This window comes from Gobio gobio (assembly GCF_949357685.1).
Source record: "Gobio gobio genome assembly, chromosome: 5".
NCBI classification, from domain to species: domain Eukaryota; kingdom Metazoa; phylum Chordata; class Actinopteri; order Cypriniformes; family Gobionidae; genus Gobio; species Gobio gobio.
Genome location: NC_137101.1, coordinates 28618812 through 28644208, shown reverse-complemented (window position 1 = coordinate 28644208; position 25397 = coordinate 28618812). Strand labels below are relative to the sequence as shown.

Genomic DNA, 25397 nt, shown 5'->3' with positions numbered 1-25397 from the left:
GTAACACAGGAGGCTGAGAGCTGCCTTGTAATACAGGAGGCTGAGAGCTGCATGCTTTGCTTATTTTTTGCACCTCTTGTCGAATTGTTAACAGGCAGAGACTGTGATTCAACATGTTTGTCAACTTGAACTGATGCAACTGCCATCGAAATTGAAGAAATAATTTCATAATTTTCCTTTCTTTCTTTTCTTGCTTCCAAATGAATACTTTGTTCTGATGCGGCAGACCTGTACACATTAGCTTTAGCCATAGACACAGCTATTTTTGTTTGAAGATCAATTTTTTCCTTCTTTTTCCTTAAACGCTCTTCTTCCTCTTCCACAGCATGCTTCTGTTGCAGCATTTGCTGACTGGCTAATAAAGCCGCCACTTCAGCTTCAGCTTGAAGACGAGCAGATGATGTAGATGATCTACTAGATCGTGAACCAGAAGAGGAGCTGCCTTTATGTGTTTTTTTGCTCTATATCTTTTTTTCAGATGCTATCAGTTGGTTTGATCTCATCCATGAAATGCTCACAGGTCAATGCATTACATTCCTCACCTTGCTCACATTGATTCTGATGGCTTGAATTTGTGGAAATAAGTGGAACTTATTTACACCGGTAGCCCGCTAGCATTGCACGCGTGGTAACTTATTTACACCGGTCACCACTGAAACCGACAATTCGTCATCGCAGCACATCTGCTACAATGACGAATAACTCGGATGTGTGTCTAATGTTACCTTTGAGTGCAGGCGAGGACACGTTCGAGCTGCATTCGGTGCAGTTGGAGTTGGAGTCGTTGGAGAAGCAGATTAGCGATCTACTAGAGAGACGAGCCGTGCTGAGAGAGCGATGATCAGCGCTTGAAACATCACGCGCCGATGCGGTTAGTAACCTCTTGACTCCGACCTCGTCTACTCCGTGTGTTTCTCTGCACAGGACCAAAGCACCCAGGACGCGATCATCATCCCTGGTTTCGTTCACTCCGGCGCCGACACGACCCTGGGTGCTTCCACAGCGGAAGACGCGAGCCAGGACCAGAGCTAGGACCTCTCCGCCCCTCCCGGTCTTCGAGATCTCCACCCGGAACCGCTTCTCCCCTCTTCGCGAGACGGAACGCGACGCTGTGGTTATCGGTACTTCCATCGTCCGACATGTCCACGCTACCTCAGGTAAAGGCAAGGTAATCACTCACTGCTTTCCTGGTGCTCGTGTTCTCGATGTCGCTGCGCAGGTTCCCGAGATCCTGAACGGTGACGAGCGCATCGGAGCTGTCGTGCTGCACGCGGGAACGAACGACACCAGGCTGCGGCAGACGGAGGTTCTGAAGAGGGACTACAGGAGCCTGTTCGAGACGGTGCGCAGAACATCGCCTGAAGCATCGATCATCGTGTCTGGACCTCTTCCCACGTACCGACTAGGACATGAAAAGTTCAGTAGATTATTTTCTCTAAATGAATGGTTAATGTCATGGTGTAATGAACAGAAGCTGCTCTTTGTAAATAATTGGAATCTGTTTTGGGAGCGACCTAGGCTCTTCCGTCCTGATGGCCTTCACCCCAGCAGAATCGGAGCGGCTCTTCTGTCGGACAACATCTCCAGAGCGCTGCACACCACCATATGACTAGTAAGTCAAAGTCCAAATCACAGTCTTTGCTGTCCTAACTTAACTGACATAAGTACCAATGTAGAACATTATATAGAAACTGTGTCTGAACATAACTGTGTAGAACATTATATAGAAACTGTGTCTATTCCTCGTTTAGTGAGGTCAAACATTAAATCTACTGTAAGATCTAGGAAAAATCTAATTGTGATTAAACCAGAAAATCTCAATATTAGTGAACAAAAACAATGCTGTCCAAACTTAATTGACATAAGTACCAATGTAGAACATTATATAGAAACTGTGTCTGAACATAACTGTGTAGAACATTATATAGAAACTGTGTCTGAACATAACTGTGTAGAACATTATATAGAAACTGTGTCTGAACATAACTGTGTAGAACATTATATAGAAACTGTGTCTGAACATAACTGTGTAGAACATTATATAGAAACTGTGTCTATTCCTCGTTTAGTGAGGTCAAACATTAAATCTACTGTAGGATCCAGGAAAAATCTAATTGTGATTAAACCAGAAAATCTCAATATTAGTGAACAAAAACAATTTCTAAAACTAGGTCTTCTAAACATTAGATCGCTCACACCTAAGGCGGTTATTGTAAATGAAATGGTCACAGATAATAGTTTCGATATACTTTGCCTTACTGAAACCTGGCTTAAGCCAAATGATTATTTCGGTCTAAATGAGTCTACTCCGCCAGGATACTGTTATAAGCATGAGCCCCGTCTGATTGGTCGTGGCGGGGGTGTTGCAACAATCTATAGAGATATTCTTAATGTTACTCATAAAACAGGTCACAGGTTTAATTCGTTTGAAGTACTAGTGCTAAATGTTACGCTCTTAAATGTAAGAAAGAAATCCGTATTATCTCTAGCCTTGGCTACTGTGTATAGACCTCCAGGGCCCTATGCTGATTTCTTAAAAGAGTTTGCAGACTTTCTCTCAGATCTATTGGTCAACGTCGATAAAGCATTAATTGTTGGAGATTTTAACATACACGTAGATAACACAAATGATGCATTAGGGGCTGCATTTACAGATCTATTAAACTCCTTTGGGGTCAAGCAAAACGTCACTGGTCCCACTCATCGTCTTAATCACACACTAGATTTAATTATATCACATGGAACCAACCCAACCGACATAGATATTATACCGCAAAGTGATGATGTCACTGACCATTACATGGTAACTTGCATACTGCGTACTGCTGAAATCTGTCATGTTGCGCCACGTTATCGACCAGGCAGAACAATCCTTCCAACCACTATAGATAGATTCTCAAATAGCTTACCGGATCTGGCTCAGCTGCTCAGTGAACCCAAACAAACAGATGAACTAGAGGAAATGGCTAGCAGTATGAGCACGATTTTATCTAGCACATTAGAAATTGTTGCACCAATTAGATTAAAAAAGGTTAGAGAGAAACCTAAAGCACCATGGTACAACAGTGCTACACATGTTATCAAGAGAGAAACTCGTAACTTAGAGCGTAAATGGAAACAAACAAATTTAGAGGTCTTTAGAATCGCGTGGAAAGATAGTATGTCACGTTATAAAAAGGCCCTAAAAGCAGCCAGGGCTGAGCATCTCCGCAAAATAATAGAAAATAATCAAAATAACCCAAGGTTTTTATTTAACACCGTGGCTAGCCTAACAAATAAACAAACATCGCCTGAGCAAAATATTCCGTTACAGTTTAGTAGTAATGATTTTATGAATTTCTTCACTGAGAAAATAGAAAGCATCAGAAACAAAATTGTAAATGTACAATCTTTAATGATGTCTTATGATTCAACCGCAACTATCGCCCGTCAAGAACTACTACACCGCTTTACAACTATAGGACAGGAAGAGCTAAATAAACTTATCATTGCATCTAAACCAACAACATGTTAATTAGATCCAATACCCACTAAACTACTGAAAGAGTTGTTACCTGTAGTGGAAGAGCATCTTCTCAATATTATTAACTCATCTTTATCTTTAGGTCATGTTCCAAGAATATTCAAGTTGGCAGTCATAAAACCTCTCATTAAGAAGCCACAATTAGATCATAATAACCTAGCAAATTACAGACCAATTTCAAATCTTCCATTTATGTCTAAAATACTAGAAAAAGTTGTGTCCGCTCAATTGTGCGCTTTCTTGCAAGAAAATGATATCTATGAAAAATTTCAATCAGGATTCAGGCCGCATCATAGCACAGAAACTGCACTCGTTAAAATCACAAATGATTTACTTCTAGCTTCTGACCAAGGCTGTATCTCAATACTAGTTCTACTCGATCTTAGTGCTGCGTTTGATACCATAGATCATAAACTACTCTTAGATCGACTTCAAAATTATACTGGTGTTCAGGGACAGGCATTAAACTGGTTTAGATCGTACTTATCAGACCGCTACCATTTTGTCTGTCTAAATGGGGAAAAATCAAAGATGACGTCAGTAGACTATGGGGTGCCGCAAGGATCCGTGTTAGGCCCTCTGCTATTCTCTATATATATGCTGCCACTTGGTAATATTATAAGAAAACATGGAATTAATTTCCACTGTTATGCTGATGACACTCAATTATATATTTCATCACGACCGGATGAAAACGCTAAATTATCTAAACTGACAGCGTGTGTTGAAGATATTAAATACTGGATGACGTGTAATTTTCTGCTATTAAATTCAGATAAAACGGAGGTGTTACTTATTGGTCCAAAAAACTGCCCACAAAACCTCTCGGAATACAATTTTACCTTGGAAGGATGTCCTGTCACTTTATCCACTACAGTAAAAGACCTGGGTGTTATATTAGACCGCAACCTGACATTCGAAAATCATATTTCATATGTTACAAGAACGGCATTTTTCCATCTTAGAAACATTGCTAAGCTACGTAACATGCTATCTATTTCTGATGCAGAAAAGTTAGTTCATGCATTCATGACCTCGAGATTAGATTACTGTAATGCTTTATTAGCTGGTTGTCCTGCATCCTCAATAAACAAACTACAGTTAGTCCAAAACGCGGCTGCTAGAGTTCTTACTAGGTCAAGAAAATATGATCATATAACACCAATTTTATCATCTCTACACTGGTTACCTGTGAAGTTCCGTATCAATTACAAACTATTGCTACTAACCTATAAAGCCCTAAATGGTTTAGCTCCAGTGTATCTAACGGATCTTCTATCGCCCTACAATCCATCGCGCTCTTTAAGATCACTAAACTCTAGGCTTCTGGTCATTCCTAGGATATCTAAGTCCACTAAAGGAGGGAGGGCTTTTTCACATTTAGCTCCTAAACTCTGGAATAGTCTTCCTGATATTGTTCGAGGTTCAGACTCGCTGTCCCAGTTTAAAACTAGATTAAAGACGCATCTCTTTAGCCAAGCATTCACATTATAATTATCTTTTTATACTACAGTTAAATCGGATCAAAAGCATTAATATAATATTCTGAACAGCAGCTACGCTAATCATTTCCCATCTGCTTTTCTGTTGTTATCTCGGGACACTAGTAAATAGTTCATCAGCTCCAGTTTGTATCCAGCCTCTCATGGAGACTTCGGATGCCCCGACACCTGTGATGAGACGACTCCACGCCTGTGAAGAGACGACTCAACGCCAGCGTTGTTATGGTCTAAATTAATACACGATTGATTAACTTTTTCGAACATTATTCTTTAACATTGTCTTTCTAACATTTTTACTGTACATCTATGAAATGCACTTTCTGTAAAGCTGCTTTGAAACAATGTGTATTGTGAAAAGCGCTATACAAATAAATTTGAGTTGAATTGAATTGAATTCCTCACCTTGCTCACATTGATTCTGATGGCTTGAATTTGCGTTTGCATTAGAGGTTGCAACAGGCAATGGATCATTTAAAGCAGTTTGCACTTGAGCAGCCATTTTCCTTCATCAAAGAACTCAACGGCACATACGACTTCCAAAGCAATCCGTTCAATCATACGCGAGAATGCACAAATCCCAACACTGCATGTCACGCAAGACATAAACTACGCGCTTTCAGTCCACCGTAGTTTATCCAAACAACAACAGATGCTCCACGTCAAGTACAACCAGCTATAACTCCTCCAACCGACCGGCAGCAACAGCTTAATAATAAACTGATTCACATACCGGTTCAAGTGCAGTGCATCTCGTGTCCGTTCCACTTGCAATCCACAACTGCTTCCCTGTACAGCGCGTGAATGGAATCTCTTTGAAACGAAGCGCCTTTTCTGTTGACTAATATTAGCGGCATCCAATAGCCACATAGAGGTTAGGTAGCGGGCTCGTGACTCGTTCGCACTCAGTCATCTTCACATTAAAGGTGAACTATGTAGGATTTTTGCAGTAAAACATCCAGAAACCACTAGGCCAGTGTTATACATTTTGTTCAGTTGAGTACTTAGAATATCCCAAATGTTTTCAACTATTTGTAAATCGTGAGAAAATTGCTATTTTAACCAAGGAGCCGGGACGTGTGAGCTATGCGTGTGAGGGAGTCGCCTGTCGATTGCGTCATATCTGCGTCACCCTCGGTCTCCGGTTTTATTCAGTGAAACACTTTACTCTCACTGCATTGTGAACAAGTGTCATAGCAGCCGCCGAGCGAACGTCATAACTTCCTTTTCAACACACTCAGATATATCTAATACGATAAACAGAGCTGCGTTACCTCACACTCAGCACTGGAGAAGAGGAAGTGCCGCCGGCAACCGTGTCATAATAAAAGTCCCGCCAGCGACTATGCCATAATAACAGTCCCGCTCTTCAATCGCTCCTGCGGCCTTGCTCAGCTCCACAACACTCGCTCCTGCTCTGCTTCAGACTACAGTAATGTTAATAATCGCATCCATGAACATGATTTCTGCCCGAGTCCTATCCTGACTGTTTCCCACCGGCTGTGAGGTGAAGACCACATGTCCCGAGATTCTGCGCTCAAACGTGGCGTCATCAAACTACGCCTTTGTTTTGAACAGGCGACCTCTAGTGGACGGAAAAGTTACATAGTGTAGCTTTAAAGGAAGACAATTTAGTTTGTCTTTTGTGGTTTTATTTTAAGCACATAAAAACATGAGTAGACCAGTACAGATACGGTCAACAGAAAGTTGGCCCTGCTACTCGCCCCTTCCAACCATAACAAATAATTCCAAAAAAGGAAATAGTAAAAGGAAAACGGAAGTGATCACCTGTGACTGTGAATAACCAACGAGAAATAACTAAGAATCAATGCACTTACAATCATTGTATAACCAACATCATCTAATCTCATTTTCCTTTGCCATTCCTTACCATAACAAATGTGCTAACTAACCACACAGTTAGAGCAGCCAGAGAAAAAAACTAATATTAAAGATTTAAGGGTCAAGAGCCCAACTAAAGCAAACACTCATCTCCATCATGGTGACTTCAATTAAGCTATTATTTCCAATATAACAGAAATGACAGAAATAAAGTCAGGCTGGTTAGTAATGTGTGAGGCTGGTAATGCTGTTTGTGGAGTTGTTTAATCCTCCTCTGCTGAGATCTTCAGAGATTTAATGTCTTCTTGTATCTTCTGTTATTTCATCTAAAGCTGTGTCTTAAGTCAATTGTAGTTCTTGTGTTTCTCTTTCCTTCTGTGATTTTGCTCATTAGCATCAGGTGTTCATCACTAATGCTCAATCATCACTTAATTAATCACTTAATTTCTTGATAGCAATGAGTGTCTTATTTTAGTGAACTAAATTGAAATAAGTTCAAAGTACTCATAACTATTGTTTTGTAAAATTAAAATAATTAAGGTAATCGGTGTCCTCAAATTTAATGAGTTAGCTTAACTTACTAGATTTGACTTTGTGTGTGCTATTGTGAGCTAGCAGTAACTGCAAGCACTCTGATTTCATTTAAAGTTTGTAATTTCAGCTGTTTTACTCAATATAGGGAAGGTTCAGCTATATCAAGTATTTGAATGCAGTGTAAAGTTTAATTGTATATTAAGAAATATCCTTTTTTTAGTGGACTTGATTAAAATAAGTGCAGAGTACTCATAACTATTGCTTTTTATAAACTTAAATGGTTTGAGGTAATCGGTGTCCTCAAATGAAATGAGTTAGCTGAACTTGTTGGGTTTTACAGTGCAGTGTTAAAATATTATATAAAATAATTAAATGCTTATGAATTTTTGGGCTATTTTTAATGTAGTTGAATGCTCTAGGTCTGAAAGTATACCTCTCATTCACATGAAATCTGAGCTGACCCTACACATTTTTCTATAACACAAATATATGTGACCCTGGACCACAAAACCAGTCATATGTCGCACGGTTATATTTGATCATGTTCCATGAAGATATTTTGTAAATTTCCTACCGTAAATATATTTAAAAAAATATTATTATTAGTAATATGCATTGTTAAGGACTTCATTTGGACAACTTTAAAGTCAATTTCCTCAGTATTTTTATGCACCCTCAGATTCCAGATTTTCAAATAGTTGTATATTGGCCAAATATTGTCCTATCCTAACAAACCACACATCAATGTAAAGCTTATTTCATTTTTTATTTAAATTTTAATTGACCCTTATGACTGGTTTTGTGGTCCAGGGTCACATATATTATATATCTAACACAAATATATAGGGTGCTATGTATAATTCCTCTGTACACATTATACAGAAAACAAAATATTATAATGTTTATATTTTACAATTTAGTCTTTATTATGACATTTATATGTATGGCTTTATAATCTTTCATTACAATATAACATGTACCACCTCTCAAGCCACTTGAGAGTTCCACTCTGGAATGAAAGCTAATTTTTCACACCCTATTCCATTCCCAATGGATAACATCAAGTCTTGCTTCATTTTTTCTCTCTCTCATTGAACATCCCATTTCACTCTAAAATATTGTATGCAGTTGCAAACAAAGTTTAATGTCACTTTAAGAACAGTGATGAGAACAATCAAGTCTCACCGTTGTAGTTTTCACTCTGCCGCTGGGCTGTGTACAAGTCCAGCCAGATTTATTTACTAACAGGTCACAGCCTTCATCCTCTAGACAGGGCACCATGTCACACCACTGCTTGGTCTTCACGATACGAGCTGTGGATCAAGACCAGAGAAAAGGTTAAGATGATATGATCAGGAAGTCAAGCACAAACACAACAATAATACGCACCCTCAAACGCTTCTAGACAATGTATGAATGACAAAATATGAAACCTAGTGTAATTTATTTGAAATAAAGACATCACAAGCACATGTTGCATGAAAACATATTTCACAAAACACTGTTTGTTAGGTTGGCAATTATAATAATGAACTATATATACTGTACACTTTCTGCTTGATAAACGATAGTGGAGCATGTCCATCGTTAATGTCAAGTCAAACCAAGGGCTATATCCAATAAAAATCACACAACACCACATACTATAGTACACTATCTGAACATTTTCAGACTGAATGCATCACTTTTGATTCAATTTCTAGTGATTTAGCCACAAGCATGTGTCAAACGATTTCACTTTTCAACCCATCAGAGCTGTCCCTGCCTGTCAAGTATAAAAGAGGTTACTGTAACACTAAACTAGTGTTGGGTATGACATAAAATGAGACATCGCCCTATGGAAGCATCTTATTTATGCTACAGGGACAAATTGTTTAATCCAAAAGGATGGCCATCCGTTTAAAAGAAAGGTTCGTCACAGATTTCGCAAGTAGATGTATTTGAGGTTCGTTATGGATGATCGCTTTTTTTAAAAAGTAGGTCACTTTAACATACCTGCATTAGCATTAGTCACAGTTCCCGTTTCACAGGACAATATAATACAGAGCTGTCTCTTATTTATTTATTTAGACATTACAATCATATCCATTGCTTTAGAAATTTATATTTCAAACTTTACATGCCCTTCAAAATGTATGTTATGTATGCAAATAGGCTTACATAACATAACTGTAACAAAGTAACATATAATTTATATCCAAAAGTAAGCGAAACGTAAGGTTACAGTTTCAGGAAACACATTAATAAAAAGTATATTTATGTAATATGAATAGTCATGCCTGATACTTTTTACATCCTGAAATAATTAATACAAATTCAGTATAATAATTATATCATAATCATATACTGTAATTTCCTTTTTTTGAGTATGGACAAAATATAAGTGTAAATGTGGAAATCTTCACCTTTCGTACACATACTCATTTCTTCCCGTGTATAATACTATATATACACTTCTTTCTTTTCTTTTTCTTTCTTTCTGCAGTGTTAAAAATGTAAGATAATTAGTTTAGTCAAGTTGTTGTCCTCTATACCATTTGATTGACAGTACATCATAAAATTACATCACGTGCTGACAAAAATTTAATTGTTCTCCACTACAGATATCAACATCACTTAAGCTGGGCATACACTGTGCGATTTTCATCCGATTCGAGCCGAATTCTGACTCGTGCGACTCTTTTTTGGGTCGGGCCGATTTTCAGCTTTATCGTGCGTCGTTTGTCGTGAGGTGTTCGTGCAGTGTACAGGGGGAAACGAGAGGTGACAAACCTCTCCCGATCGGCAATCGGATGGTCGGATGAATTTCTGGCATGTCAGAAATTCTGGTCACTCCTCATGAGGTTATTAAACAACTGAAGCAGAGCTACGAACTGATTGCCCTATTTCTCATCACTGCGCCTGCGCGAAAGCAGAAGTTGAACCATTTCATCTTTAATGCAGCAAGAAAGAAAACGAAAAGAGGGAGATCTTTAAGTTCTGAAGGCAGTTATCAAATAGCAGAAATTTAGCAAACTGTTGGTTGCCTCCAGTCCATGTTGTAAAATGGATAATCAAAGATCTTCAAACCACCGTGTTTAGCCTATCAGTAGCCTACCTCTTTTATTCATTTAACTTTGAATATTAATTTACTTGTTTTACTTTCACAAATTATTTTATTTACTATTATTTAATATTTACTTAATTTTATTATCATGGGAAAAATGTGAACCGTTGTTCATTTGACAAAAGAAAAGAATGACAAAATGTCACGGCGCAATATAGATTTTTTTTCTTTTCGTTTTTTATCATGAAGGCGAGTCCGTGGATATCACGCAAAAACGCAATGTGTGCGAAAGTCGGTGAAAGTGAAAGTAAGATCTGACGAGCTTTCGGCGCATATTCTCACAGAGACAAGATTCAACTTCTTTCAAATATGCTGATATGCCTATAACTGTCTTAATTTATATTCTTAATATTTCTCTTGTGGCCCATATTGTGAAACAAATTAGAAGAGATGTAGGCCCATTTCATGTTAAACAAGTTGTTTTTGAAATAAAGCTGCTCTTATTTCTGATAATATTATTGCAGTGTTATGACATATTATAGACTGATAATCATTTTTAATTATAGGCCTATAACTACTTGTTTAATTGGGCAAAATGTATTTAAATAATGAGGAGTAATTAAGCTAATCTATCTATTATTTTATTATGCAGAGTATCGGTTATGCATTGATGCGTTATAAAATTAGTGCGGGGGCAATAAATGTAATATCCATTTAATAATAAAGGCCTACCCTAATAATAATGTTCATTTATATACATAAATTGTAAATGATAAATGCTCTTGATATCAATAGCTGACGCATTTGATAGGCTATCTCTCTATTATAGTTTTTTTCACGCATATTTCACTCGTACAGTGTGAGCAGACAAGTCGCGCTCTCAACGATCGGACTGCACAGTGTGAGCACATAAACCGTGAGCTTTGGCTTTACATCGCATGCGATCTACTCGTACAGTGTGAGTCGGTAACCTTGCTGAAATCGCACAGAAATCGCAGTGTATGCCCAGCTTTATCTTCATACAACTCAAAATGTCGGATCCATTTCCTAATATAAAAAAATCACATTTGTCAAGTCTGAATAAACTGCTACTTTTCTACTGTGTTTTACAATATTTATTCTTATATGGCTCTTGCTTTAATGCATCTCTGAGTGCAATATTTAGAGGCAGGAAGATAATTAGTGTAATCAGAGCACAGGATAATTACCTGCTGATTTGCATGTTTGCCACTGAAGACTCTTTAGCAAATTTCAGATGCCACGAGGAGACAAAAGGGGGCGCAATCAGGCCTAATTGTAGGTTTAATGGAGGAATTCAATGCGGCAGTAATCAAGACAGCTGAGCAGCTAAAAACGTTTACTTCAATGATGCTCAAATCTTGCTACGGATAGCAGAATTATCCTTTTACACATCTGCATTAGCATACATTACGCCAATAGCAACCACACAGTACATTAGACTATAAACCAAAAACAAAAGTATTTTGCATGAGTCATGGTCAATAAACATACAATGATAAAGAAATGCAGCATTAAGCAAAGCGTCCAAAAAAAATTACATTCTGGTATCACACTGTCCCTCATGCCATTTAAAGCATGACTTTCTTTTTCTGAATTTTCATGGGTAACAAAAGAAACTCTGAATAATGTACTGGCCACTCTTTTCCATACAATTACAATACATGGAGACTGGAGCTTTTGGAGTTTACCTGGTGCAATGTGCTCAAGCCTCCATGCCCTGTATGATGAATGAACTGAAACAATCAGCTCTAGGTTTTAATCTTTCTCTTGAGGCATTATTTGATTTGACTATCAAAAGTTGAAAGGTACTAATGTCCCTACAACCAGAGAGTTATCATTGGAATCGATTTTTTTGTGAATTCATAGCTGTATCTTTTATAGCCCTGGGCTATTCAACCATACAATAACAATCAAGAGCTGGATGCTATTTTTCAGCCAATCAGAAGAATTTGAGGTGCTCTTTGCCTGACATTTTGACCGTTTAGAGGGGCTGAGATTTTAGGTATCACTTTGTTTTAACATAACATAATAACAGTAAATTATGCACAATTACAAGCAAACTAACCCTAAACCAAGCCCTAACTCTATAGTAAGTACAAGTTAATTAATATCACATAGTATTTGTGTAGTTACACTGGTGACAACGTCATTCTAAAATAAATAAATAAATAAACAAACTGTATGGTTTTCAGTGGGGGCAAAATACAGATGCAAGAATAAGTTTGTGGCCCCTTTAAAAAATATATAGACTTCTGCACTGATTACTCATAAAATGTAGTCTAATATAAGTCACAATTATAGACCATTTTCTTTCTCCAAACTCCCAACTCACAAATTGTGGTCATCCAAAAGCTAATTGGAGTCAGTCAAGGAGATGAGATGGGAAGTGTGGGCTGCACAGATGCCCTGCCCTTAAGATCAAGGCACACACTAAAAGAAATCTGTTCTTCTTCAAGAAAGACTGGTTAGTGTGAACCATGCCTCAAATCCAAAAGCATTCACAGGACCTTAAAAATATTTCACAAAGCTGACAAAGGCTAAGAATTGCTAAAGACCTGTTAATCAATCCACTGTAAAGCATCTACAAATGTAGACAATTCAGGACTTTTGCTACTCTCCCTAGGAGAAGGCATCCTGCAAAATTTCACTCTAAAAACCTGGATGTTCTGCAACACTCCTGCAAATCTTGTTTGGACCGTTGGGCACTGCATGCACAACAACACCAAAACCTCTTCTCAACTGTGAAGCATGGAAGTATCATCATGATTTAGAACTGCTTTGCTGCTTCAAATATGGCAGGACTATCACTGCCGGCACTAAAAATTGCTTTGTAAATAAACTTCCTCATCAGTTTCTTCTCCTCAGCATCCCAGATAGTTTAGAAGAACTCGATGTTGCAACAGAAACTATTGACTCTCTTTTCCAGCACTTTAGACACAGTTGCTCCCCTGCGCTTAAAGAAGATTAAATAAAATAGTCCAACGCCATGGTACAACGAGCACACTCAGGCCCTTAAAACAGCAGCCAGAAAAATAGAGCGCAGCTGGAAGAAAACAAAACTAGAGGTCTTTCGTAATTTGTGGAAAGAGAGCATGATCGCATACAGAAAGGCCTTATAAACTGCTAGATCTGCTTATTTCTCGACTCTCTTAGAAGACAACAAACACAACCCTAGGTATTTATTCGATACAGTATCTAAATTAACCAAAAATAAAGCTGACCTTATGAACTTCTTTACATGTAAGATTGATACTGAGACTTTTAAAAAAGGACTAAAAATATTTTTTTTAGGAGAACTTATGACTTTTAACTATTCAATCTATTAGTATTTTATCCTTCTTAAATGATCTTAACTGTAGCAGTTATGAGATTTGTTCCAAATGTAAAGTGCAGTACAAATAAAATGTATTATTATTATCATTATGATAATATTAGGAATACAATTTTAACCATGCAGCCGTCTACTACAGTATCACATCAGACAGAGCATTGTAGTGTCACTGAGGAAAAATTACACTCATTCACTGCTATAGGAGAAGAACAATTGGCTAAACTCGTTAAATCATCAAAATCAACAACATGTATGCTCGACCCTATACCGACTAGGCTATTAAAAGAGATGCTACCAGAGGTCATAGATCCTCTTCTTAATATCATTAATTCGTCTTTGTCATTAGGATATGTACCGAAAACTTTCAAGTTGGCTATTATTAAACCACTTATTTAAAAAACGCTACACTGTAAAACCTAACAGTTGTATGTACTAAATAAAAATGAGTTCACTGCACTAAAATATTACAGAATGTTGTGTGGACACAATGACTGAAACAGAACTCAAACTGAATGAGTTCTAGCACATTTCTAGTTCCCAGCATGATAATTGGATAATAATTGTATTTTTAAGTGATTAAATAACTGATAATTGCGTATTGGTGGTGACACCTGATGATGGTAATGAGCAGAATCACTGAAGAAAAGAGAAACACAAGAACTACAACTGACTTCAGCCACAGCTTTAGATGAAATCAACTGAAGGATAAAAGAAGACATTAAATCTCTGTAGATCTCAGCAGAGTCAAGTCAACCTTGTTTATATAGCGCTTTTAACAATGCAGATTGTTTCAAAGCTGCTTTACAGTGTTAAACAGGAAAACAATGCAACATAATTTTATTCAGCCGTATAGCCATTCTGGAGAAAACGGTTATGTCATCAGTTCATTTCAATTATCATACAGTGACAGTGTGGGCTTTAGATCAGTAATTAGATCAGTAATTTAATTTATATGGTTAATTTAGTTTAATAATTAGATTTATTTGGATATTTAGTTGAAAAATTTAGAACAATTTAGTGTCCGCAACTGAGCACGCCAAGCCAGAGGCAACAGTGGCAAGGAAACCAAAACCCCATCAGGTGACCTAATGAAGAAAAATAAACCTTGTGAGAAACCAGGCTCAATCGGGGTGCCAGTTCTCCTCTGGCCAATTAACAAGCAGTGTATGATTATTATTCTGGTAACTTTACAGGTCAGAGGTCATAATAGATCGGAATATTCGAAGGATCGGAGGCAACAAGCCGGGGACGGGTTTATTGAGGATGATGTGTTGATTAAATAATTATTAAAGTGCAATATTCGAAAGATCGGAGGCAACACACTGGAGACGGGTTTATTGAGGATGACATATCGATTTATGAATTATTAAATTGTAATGTTCGAACAATCGGAGTCATCACTCCGGAGACGGGTTTATTGAGGATGCCGTGTCGACGATGCAATTTCAGGGGAGTCTAATTGACACGGTCTCTGCAGACACTTCAGGGTCATGCGTTGGTCTTCTCTGGGCGCAGGTCCACCATCTGATCTGGATATGGCCCGGATCCGGCTGACTGCAGTAAACCTCGGGATAAAACAGAGAAACTATCATTAGCGTAGATGCCATTCTTCTGATGATGTAACGAGTACATCAGGTGTTATTTCCGGTTCCGGCCGACCTAGTTAATGCAGCCTAACAATCATTTAATTGAAAAAGTTTTTTATGTGTAAAAGAGATGCGTTTTTAGTCTAGATTTAAACTGACAGAGTGTGTCTGCTTCCCGTACAATGTTAGGAAGACTGTTCCAGAGGAGGATTAAACAACTCCACAAACAGCATTACCAGCCTCACACATTACTAACCAGACTAACTTTATTTCTGTAATTTCTGTTATATTGAAAATAATAGTTTCGTTTGAATTCACCATGATGGTGTTCAGAGATTGCTTTTGTTGGGATCTTGACCCTTGACAAACCATGTCTTGCTCTGGCTGCTTAAATTGTGTTTACGAAGCACATTTGTTAAGGTAAGACAAGCCAAGAGAAAATCTGATCAGCTGGTTTTGGTTGCTTTTTGCTGATGATATTATTGTCGTGTAGTGGCTGAAGCATGCTCTGATGAGTATAATGCTCTGGTTATAGAGGTTTTGTGTTAATATTTTTTTTTATTTTTCATAATAGAATCTATGTGATCCTACAGCACACAATCAAAGATGGTTGTGTTAATCAAAAAATATGCAGAATTTAAATGAATAAAATTAATGCACTACAGATTTTAAACTACAACAGTACTCGGACCCACACACAAATCAAGAATCAGAGTATGAATCTCAACAATGGTGACAATCAAAAAAATATTCAGATAAAGATCAACTTTGAACATAAAACAAGCTACAAAAACATCAAAACAAACACAGCAAAAGTAAAAGCAAATAGTAAGAATCTTTGTCACAATTAGTCACAATTCAGATGCATAAATTATTCATGCCGCAATGCATGCTGGGACGCATGAGGAAGTTTTGATCGGTGGTACCCAGCATGCACTGCAGCAATGAAGCTTTTCATTGATTGTCACCATTGTTGAGATTCATACACAGCTTCTTGATGTCTGTGTGTGTCTTAGTAATGCCATTGACTGAAACCTTTTGAACACTACATGCACTCTGAAGGTGTAGAAATCGAATATTCAAACTGTTTATTCATTTTTCTACCTCTGAACGAAAAACGATAAATCAAGTCAAAATTTTGTTTTTCTAAAAAAAACAAAAAACACGCGGTTTTCTCATTTTTCAACTTTCAATATTAAATCAAATTCAACTGAACGAATGATACACAGATTCTAATGAATAACGTATTATTTTACATCACTTGGATGGCCGGGTGCGTATGCGTTGCTTACCTGGGGAACACATGAAGCTCAAGAAAGCACATCCATCCATAATAAACCTAGTCCACATGGCTCCGGTGGTTAATAAAGCCCTTCTGAAGCAAAGCGATGGGGTTTTAAAAGAAATATATCATATTTATAACGTTATAAAGTAAAATATCTTGCAAACTCAATGGACCCCGTCACCACCATTATAAAGCTTGGAAGCATCAGGATATTTATTAATATAATTTTCATTTTAAAGTGAACTACTCCTTTTAAGGATCTGCTGCTAACATCTTTGTGCCAGATACCACAGCACACCTTCAGGGGTCTAGTGGAGTCCATGCCTCCACGGTTCAGGGCTGTTTTGCCGGAAAAGGGGGGACACAAAACACAATATTAGGAAGGTGGTCATAATGCTATACCTGATCAGTGTATTACAAACTATGCACTCTGTAGTAAGTATATAGTAGATTGGATCCATGTATGTCAATGCTTTACTAACAACATTGCTTGGGTGGAAACTCCTGCAGAATTGATCATGGAGAACAGTGCAATCAATTTAATTCTGTAATATGCCCTCCTAGGAATTTAGGTGCTGGCAATTTGATTGAGATTACCTGATAGCACCAATTATTAATCCAAATGAACATAAAAGGAAAGGATGCCTGCTCAAACCCAGCCAGACCGCACAGCATTTAAGAAACACTGCATTGCACGGTGAATGTAATCACAGTGCCTATAATCTGATGTCATACATCACTGACATGCTACTGTTACCGGTTAATTTGAGCTATTGCAACATTTTAATCAATTTTTATGCAGGGTCACAACTTCCACAAGGGGCCGTTCAAACTTCCAGACACTTTTCGCCAATGTGTTACCACTCTCCAGGTGTGAGTAGAAGGATTCAAGGACAACTCAACGTTATAAAATAAAAACAACCTGGATGTAATCTGCCTCTGGGATGGGGCTAGACGCACAGTTCATCTGGAGGCGATAAGAGAAGGTATAACATCATTACACCCACACTGGGACACTCATCTTGTTGAAATGCTTTATCACACTCACGTCAACAGCCAGGAACCCTGGGTAATAAATCTTATCTAATTCTGTAGAGAAGCAAGGTCTGGCAGGAGAGAGTAGATAAACAAGAGGGCAAGAGCTCAGCTAGATCTTTGCATTTTAAAATGTGTGGAATCTAGATATAGCCATCTGATCTAAGAGTAGTCAGTAAGAATAATTTGTATTTGTCAGTAGTCCGTTTGTAAATGGATGAGTTTGGAATAGCTGTAATCAGAAAGGACTGATGTTTAGGAAGTTGATTGGCATGATGCTTCAATGCATAGGAAAGAACAATCACACACTGTAAAACCTAACAGTTGTATGTACTAAATAAAAATGAGTTCACTGCACTCAAACATTACAGAATGTTGTGTGGACACAATGACTGAAACAGAACTCAAAATGAATGAGTTATAGAACATTTCTAGTTCCCAGCATGATAATTGGATAATAATTGTATTGTTAAGTGATTAAATAAGTGATAATTGCTAATTGGTGGTGACACCTGATTATGGTAATGAGCAGAAGGAAATAGAAACACAAGAACTACAACTGACTTCAGCCACAGCTTTAGATGAAATCAACTGAAGGATAAAAGAAGACATTAAATCTCTGAAGATCTCAGCAGAGGAGGATTAAACAACTCCACAAACAGCATTACCAGCTTCACACATTACTAACCTAACTAACTTTATTTCTGTCATTTCTGTTATATTGAAAATAATAGTTTTGTTTGAATTCACCATGATGGTGTTCAGTGTTTGCGTTTGTTGGGATCTTGACCCTTGACAAAACATGTCTTGCTCTGGCTGCTTTAACGAAGCACATTTGTTATGATAAGAAAAGCCAAGAGAAAATGTGATCAGCTGGTGTTGGTTGTTTTTTACTGATGATATTATTATACTGACGTATTATTCATAAAAGAACCTATGTGATTCTACTGCACAATAGCCAGGACGGTTGTGGAAATCGAACTATATGCAGGATATATATGTATAAAATTAATGCACAGAGTGCTTTAGTCTATGACAGTTTTTGGACACACACAGAGATGAAGAATCAGCGTATGAATCTCAACAATGGTGACAATCAAAAAATATATTTAGATAAACAGATCAACTTTGAACATAAAACAAGCTACAAAAACATCACAACAAACACAGCAAAAGTAAAAGCAAATAGTAAGAATCAAAGAAAATTAGTCACAATTCAGATGCATAATTTATTCATGCCGCAATGCATGCTGGGACACATGAGGGAGTTTTGATTGGTGGTATCCAGCATGCACTGCAGCGTGAAGCTTTTCATTGATTGTCACCATTGTTGAGATTCATACGCAGATTCTTGATATCTGTGTGTGTCTAAGTAAAAACAAAGATTAAAACTGCATTACAACTTTTGAGCACTACATGATTTTAAAATTTAGCATATTCAATTACCAGACATGGGGACTTGTGACTTGGACTCCAGTCAACTCAAGTCTCTTAGTAGTGGAAAGTTTGGATCATTTTACTGTCTCGGATCTTTGAGTCTCGTTCAGCAAAATGAACGAATCTATTTTCGAGTCATTTTGTTCATTTCAGAAAAATATAATTAAAATGACATGTTAAATAGCCCAACCCATCTAGTAAGCCTACTTATGAAAATGTTGAATACATTTGTACAACTAAATAAAAATAAACTAAAGGGTACTGCAACCAAAGCAAAATGATAAGAAACGTTTAATTAATTGATTAGCTGTTGGGTCAGGCTATTGCAGTCTAACTCTGTTAGTTCACCTCACATCCTGATCCGAGACATTCTTTCTTTTGCAACTTCATATTTATCACGTTTGTTCTCCGCCTCTCGTGTCTTCGAACTCCTCGAGACGTTAGTTGTCGACTCGTCTGTGTCTGACTCTGATCTGGGGCTGGGCCATGTGACACAGGTCCGGGAACAGAATGATTAGTTCATCTTTTGAGTCTCGAGTTCGGGTTTGAGTCTTTCGTTCTTCCTGTCAGTCCCATAGAGTCTATGCTGTCAGTAGCGGAAACAGAAAAGATTCGTTCTTTCGAGTTCGGGTTTGAGTCTTTCGTTCTTCCTGTCAGTCCCATAGAGTCTATGCTGTCAGTAACGGAAACAGAAAAGATTAGTTCTTTCGAGTCTCGAGTTCGGGTTTGAGTCTTTCGTTCTTCCTGTCATATATATATAATTCTCAGTTAATATCAGACATAAACAAATATGGGAAATATATTGACTATTCAAGTCTAACATCACAAATTCAAGTCAATTAGACTATTACTCGTTTTGAATCAACTGTATTTTATTCTTCTCTATTGAGTTATATATATATTTTTTTTGTCCTTGTGTTATTAATGAATAAAAATCAGTTTAAAAATGTTACCTAAACCTTGTAACATAGCTTATAGGCCTATAGCACCTATACAAAAACATATTACACACACACACATATATATCTCTATCTATCTATCTATCTATCTATCTATCTATCTATCTATCTATCTATCTATCTATCTATCTATCTATCTATCTATCTATCTATCTATCTATCTATCTATCTATCTATCTATCTATCTATCTATCTATCTATCTATCTATCTATCTATCTATCTATCTATATGTGTGTGTGTGTGTGTGTGTGTGTGTATGCGTGTGTGTTTGTGCTATATGATTCAAAATGAGTAATAGTCTAATTGACTTGAATTTGTGATGTTAGACTTGAATAGTCAATATATTTCCCATATTTGTTTATGTCTGATATTAACTGAGAATTATATATAAAAAAATAAATAAAAAAAATAACTACGTGCTTGTTAGTAAAAAGGTTGTGAACTAGTGTTCAATACGGTGAGAAGTCACACGTGACTAAAGAACGAATGACTCAAACGTCAAACCCGAAAGACTCGAAAGAACTTATCTTTTCTGTTTCCGTTACTGACAGCATAGACTCTATGGGACTGACAGGAAGAACGAAAGACTCAAACCCGAACTCGAAAGAACGAATCTTTTCTGTTTCCGCTACTGACAGCATAGACTCTATGGGACTGACAGGAAGAACGAAAGACTCAAACCCGAACTCGAGACTTGAGACTCGAAAGATGAACTAATCATTTTTGTTCTTTCCAGTACAGATTCAGCGTAATGCGCATGCGCGGTCAACACAAAATGAACGAATCACTCTCTGAGACAACTCGGTAGTCCCGAGTCATATTAAAGATTCGTTCAAAATGAACGAATCGTTCATGAACGACACATCACTAGAGTCTCTATTTTTATGACTTGTGACTTGACAAAAAATTAAATACTTGAGACTTGACTCGGACTTGGAAGTTAAAGACTCGGGACTTGATTTGACTTGAGACACGATGACTTGAATGACTTGAGTGTTAATCACATCATGTTTTCAGTTTGAATATAAAATATATAAATTATTTTTTAAAATAAAGTTGCCCCAGCTGGAGTGCAGGCTGAGAATAGCGTTGTCATGACTGGATCATGACACTATCATCAGTCAAGCCCTCTCGTACGCACACCACGCCCATTTAGATCAGATATCACATCAACATGTCAGCCGGAGGGGAACCGAGGGTCATCGCTTTCGGCTTCAACAATTATTCGCAAGATGGCAAAAGACGAACAGCGTTGCAAGACATGCAACATAAAAATCACAGACAGCCAGACGACAACCTCCAATTTCGTCCGACATTTGAAGAGCCATTCTGCCCAGTAAGTGCTTGTCAATTTGTTAATGTTATCTGGTTAGTTGGTAGTTAGCTAATGTAATAATAGCTAAAGTAGCCACTATCCCAGGGGTCACCAACATGGTGCCCGCTGGCACCAGGTTGCCCGCAAGGACCACATGAGTTGACCGCGGGTCTGTTCTAAAAATAGCTCACCGTAGCAGCTGCGTTCAGTCGCTTCCGTGTTTATTTAAACGCAGGGCTCCAGACTGAAGCCGAATATATACTAGTGTCTGTAAATATTCAACTGCAAAATGCTCCTGCATGTTCTGCGTCTGTGTGGATGACGGGCGCGCGCACTCGCTCTTGTAGTCTCTGCCGACACGAACGCATAAACCGTCACTTCATGAGAATTTACCGTTTCATTTGAGAAAACTGGGTGCGTCTCATTCAGCTCCTGGTCCAGTAGTCAGGGCACTGATCAGGACACAAGTCAATGGGACTGAACTAGGGAGCTGATTGAGACGTGCACCCACTGTCATATCATGAACACAGACACTCAAAGGTATTCAATTCACGGCAACACGTCAAAATAAAAGTTCGGTTTAACGTGAAGAAATTGACTACAGATTGTAGCCTACAGTAAATTTAGCTACGTCTCTATGTAATAATAATACATATCTACTAATAATAATAATTATGAAATAAATAATACTAATTATATAATTATTAATGGTTGCTTATTTTTCACTTGATCTTTCATTTATAAACAATGTTTACTTTTAAACAGCATACAGCCTTTACATGTTTATGTATTATTTACTTATGATTATCATCATAAATAATAAACATTGATTTAAAAAAAATAGTTAAATAAAATAATTTGCTGTGGTACCAAAATTGGTACAGAGTACCGTCAAATTTTTATGGTATTGGTACCGACTACTGGAACTACTACTACACTCTTTCAGGTGTAAAACAGTTCGGATAGTTGTTAATGTGGGAATTATGATGCATTATTTAAGAGTTTTAAGTATTATATAACATGAGTAGCTCTCTGTGACTAAAAAGTAGCTCTCAAATGAAAAAAGGTTGGAGACCCTTGCTGTTATTTGTTTTATGGACTTAATGTTGAAAATTTTAAACATTTTACATTTAAATTTAAAACACTGTTGGCAGAAGTGAAAAATAAATATTTTTATGAAGTTACAATTTAGTTTGATTCCATGATGTATTTTACTGAATATGAGTATTTACAATGCAAATCCAAATTATTGTAATTTACTGACAGTTACTTATATCTTGTCTTTTCACTTTATTAAGATCAGATTCTGCAGGTAAAATTACAATAAGCTGACTTGACTTGGACTTGACTTGACCTACTACAGGACTTGACTTGACTTGACTTGCCCAAGAAAAAAATACTTGGGACTTGCTTGAGACTTGAAGGTTCAGACTTGAGACTTACTTGAGACTTGCACATGTGTGACCTGGTCCCATCTCTGTCAATTACCACAACAGTGCTGGATCTTGTGCTGCTGAATCACGTAGGCACCATTATGAATAATACAAATATTAAGAACACAATACTGCTATAACCAGAGCATAAGACTGAGTGAGATCAGTGACAGTGACTTAAGCCACCACATGATGATTGTACCAACATCACCTAACCACATTTTCTCTAGGCATTTCTTACCATAACAAATGTGCTTTCTAAACACAAAGTTAAAGCAGCCAGAGGAGAAAAAAAAATGAAATGTTTAAGGGTCAAGAGCCCAACTAAAGAAAAGACTCATCTCCATTATGGTGACATGATGAATGATTGATCAATTAAACTATTTTTTTCATTAAAACAGAAATGACAGAAATAAAGTCAGTCTGGTTAGTAATGTGTGAAGCTGGTTGTGCTGTTTGTGGAGTTGTTTAATCCTCCTCTGCTGAGATATTCAGAGATGTAATGCCTTCTTTTATCTTCTGTTATTTCATCTAAAGCTGTGGCTTAAATCAATTGTAGTTCTTGTGTTTCTCTTTCCTTCTGTGATTCTGCTCATTATCATCAGGTGTTCATAAGTAATGCTCAATCATCACTTAATGAATCACTTAATTACTCAACTGCAACATATATTAAGAATCATTTAAAAAAAAGTCTATTAGTGTACTCAACTGAAATGAGCGTAGAGTACTCATAACTGTTGGTTTTTAAACTCAAATTATTTGAGGTAATAAGTTTCCTCAAATGTAATGAGTTTGCTTAACTCATTGGGTTTGACTTTGTGTGTGCTATTGTGAGCTAGCAGTAACTAGCAAGCTCTCTGAGTTAATTTAAAGTTTGTTATTTCTGTTGTTTTACTCATTATAGTGAAGTTTTAGCTGTAAAAATTATTTGAATGCAGTGTAAAGTTTAATTGGATATTAAGAAATATCCTTGGTTTAGTGGACTCAATTAAAATAAGTTCAGAGTACTCATAACTACAGTTTTTCTTTACTTCAATTAAGTTTGGTAAACTCAATTTAATTGAGGTAATCAGTTTCCTCAAATTAAATGAGTTAGCTTAACTTGTTGGGTTTTACAGTGCACATGCCATTTTATTAATAGCTCAATTGTTCTGATTGAGCAATAACAGCACTGAGAATAAATTAAGACATTTAAGCCCTGTTTACACTTGGTATTAAGATGTGTTTTGCACAAGTAGACGAGGGAGACACATTCCCATTTACAGCTGGTGATTTAATCCATCTCTTTTGTCCACTTTTTCTTACTTCTGTCCAGATTTCTTCAAGGGGAGGGTCAAAGAAGATGTGTGGGTAAATGTATGGGCTTTTTCAGATCTTTCAATCTAATGGACAACATAAGTGCACGCAATTTACATATGACTCATGGAGATGACGGAAAAACATACAGAGAGCAGCAGCTTTTGTTTCTGCTCTGATAGACGCAAGACTGTGCCGAACGCTGAGAGTGTGTGTTAGAAATTAGGAATGAGGAAATAACATTGTGCTTTCTTTTTCATCTTCAAACCAAACTTGGGTCTTCAGCCGACAAAGTTTAAATCCCGTCAGGCTACCACGCTTCCCATAATGAATAATTTATATAGACAATATAGGGCTTTTTTATGTAATTTATGCTAAATGAATTCAAATGTAATTATGACTTTTCTTTTAGTAATGACACTTCAGAGCTCTTTTCTAATTCATAACAAATTTCTGGTTAATAATTAATAACAGTGCGTTAGTCCCTGTATTAGGTTTGTAGTTTTATTCAAAGACACAGTGCCTCCATGCTCCAGTGGTCTGGTCCAGTCTCGAGCCTCTCAGCCTTGCGCATGTTCTCCATGTCCCTGGCCAGTTGCCCATCCTGTCTGCTTTCATGCATTAAGATTCACAGCAGCACCGCTGCGCAGTAATGACAGCTCAAAGACCCTTTTAAGCAAATTTAGTGTGTCTTCATTTTTTGCACAGGCGTTCCAACATGGCGTGCCATTGTCAGTTCACTCTATCCTCTCGTTGTGGGTCATTGCTTTTTTCTTTCCTTTTCTCTTAATCTCTCTTTTCCTTGTCCAAATCTTAGGGTCAACTTTTACTGTTAGCATAGCACAGTTATGGCTAGTATAATATTATACAACACTATTTAGCTGCAAATTGCTTCTTTCTCCATTTTCCCATGGCTCTAGAGTCATTAGTCATATGGCATTTAGGCTCAGGTGACTGGCTTAAAACAACTTGGCAGCAGCCAACACCCATGAGCCGCCATAAGCAAAGACTGTAGATTTCATACATTAGATTAGATTAGATTAGATTCAACTTTATTGTCATTACACAAGTACAAGTACAAGGCAACGAAATGCAGTTTAGGTCTAACCAGAAGTGCAATAGCAGCAAGTGCAGGATATACAATGGATGCGTAAGTGCAGGACATAAAAATGTTCTGAATATATATAAATATGTATAAGTAGAGAGATGGTTATTACTATAAGTAGAACTGAATTTACAGATGAATATATACAG

General features: G+C 37.2%; 1 protein-coding gene across 1 annotated transcript in view; it reads right to left on the bottom strand.

Moving 5' to 3' along the window:
* Nucleotides 1–25397, bottom strand: part of tafa5a (TAFA chemokine like family member 5a) — a 230963-nt gene that overhangs the window by 46478 nt on the left and 159088 nt on the right. Inside the window, exon 3 of the mRNA XM_079817531.1 lies at nt 8584–8711. Coding sequence (XP_079673657.1) covers nt 8584–8711 — 128 coding nt within the window. The remainder of the gene's footprint in view (nt 1–8583; nt 8712–25397) is intronic.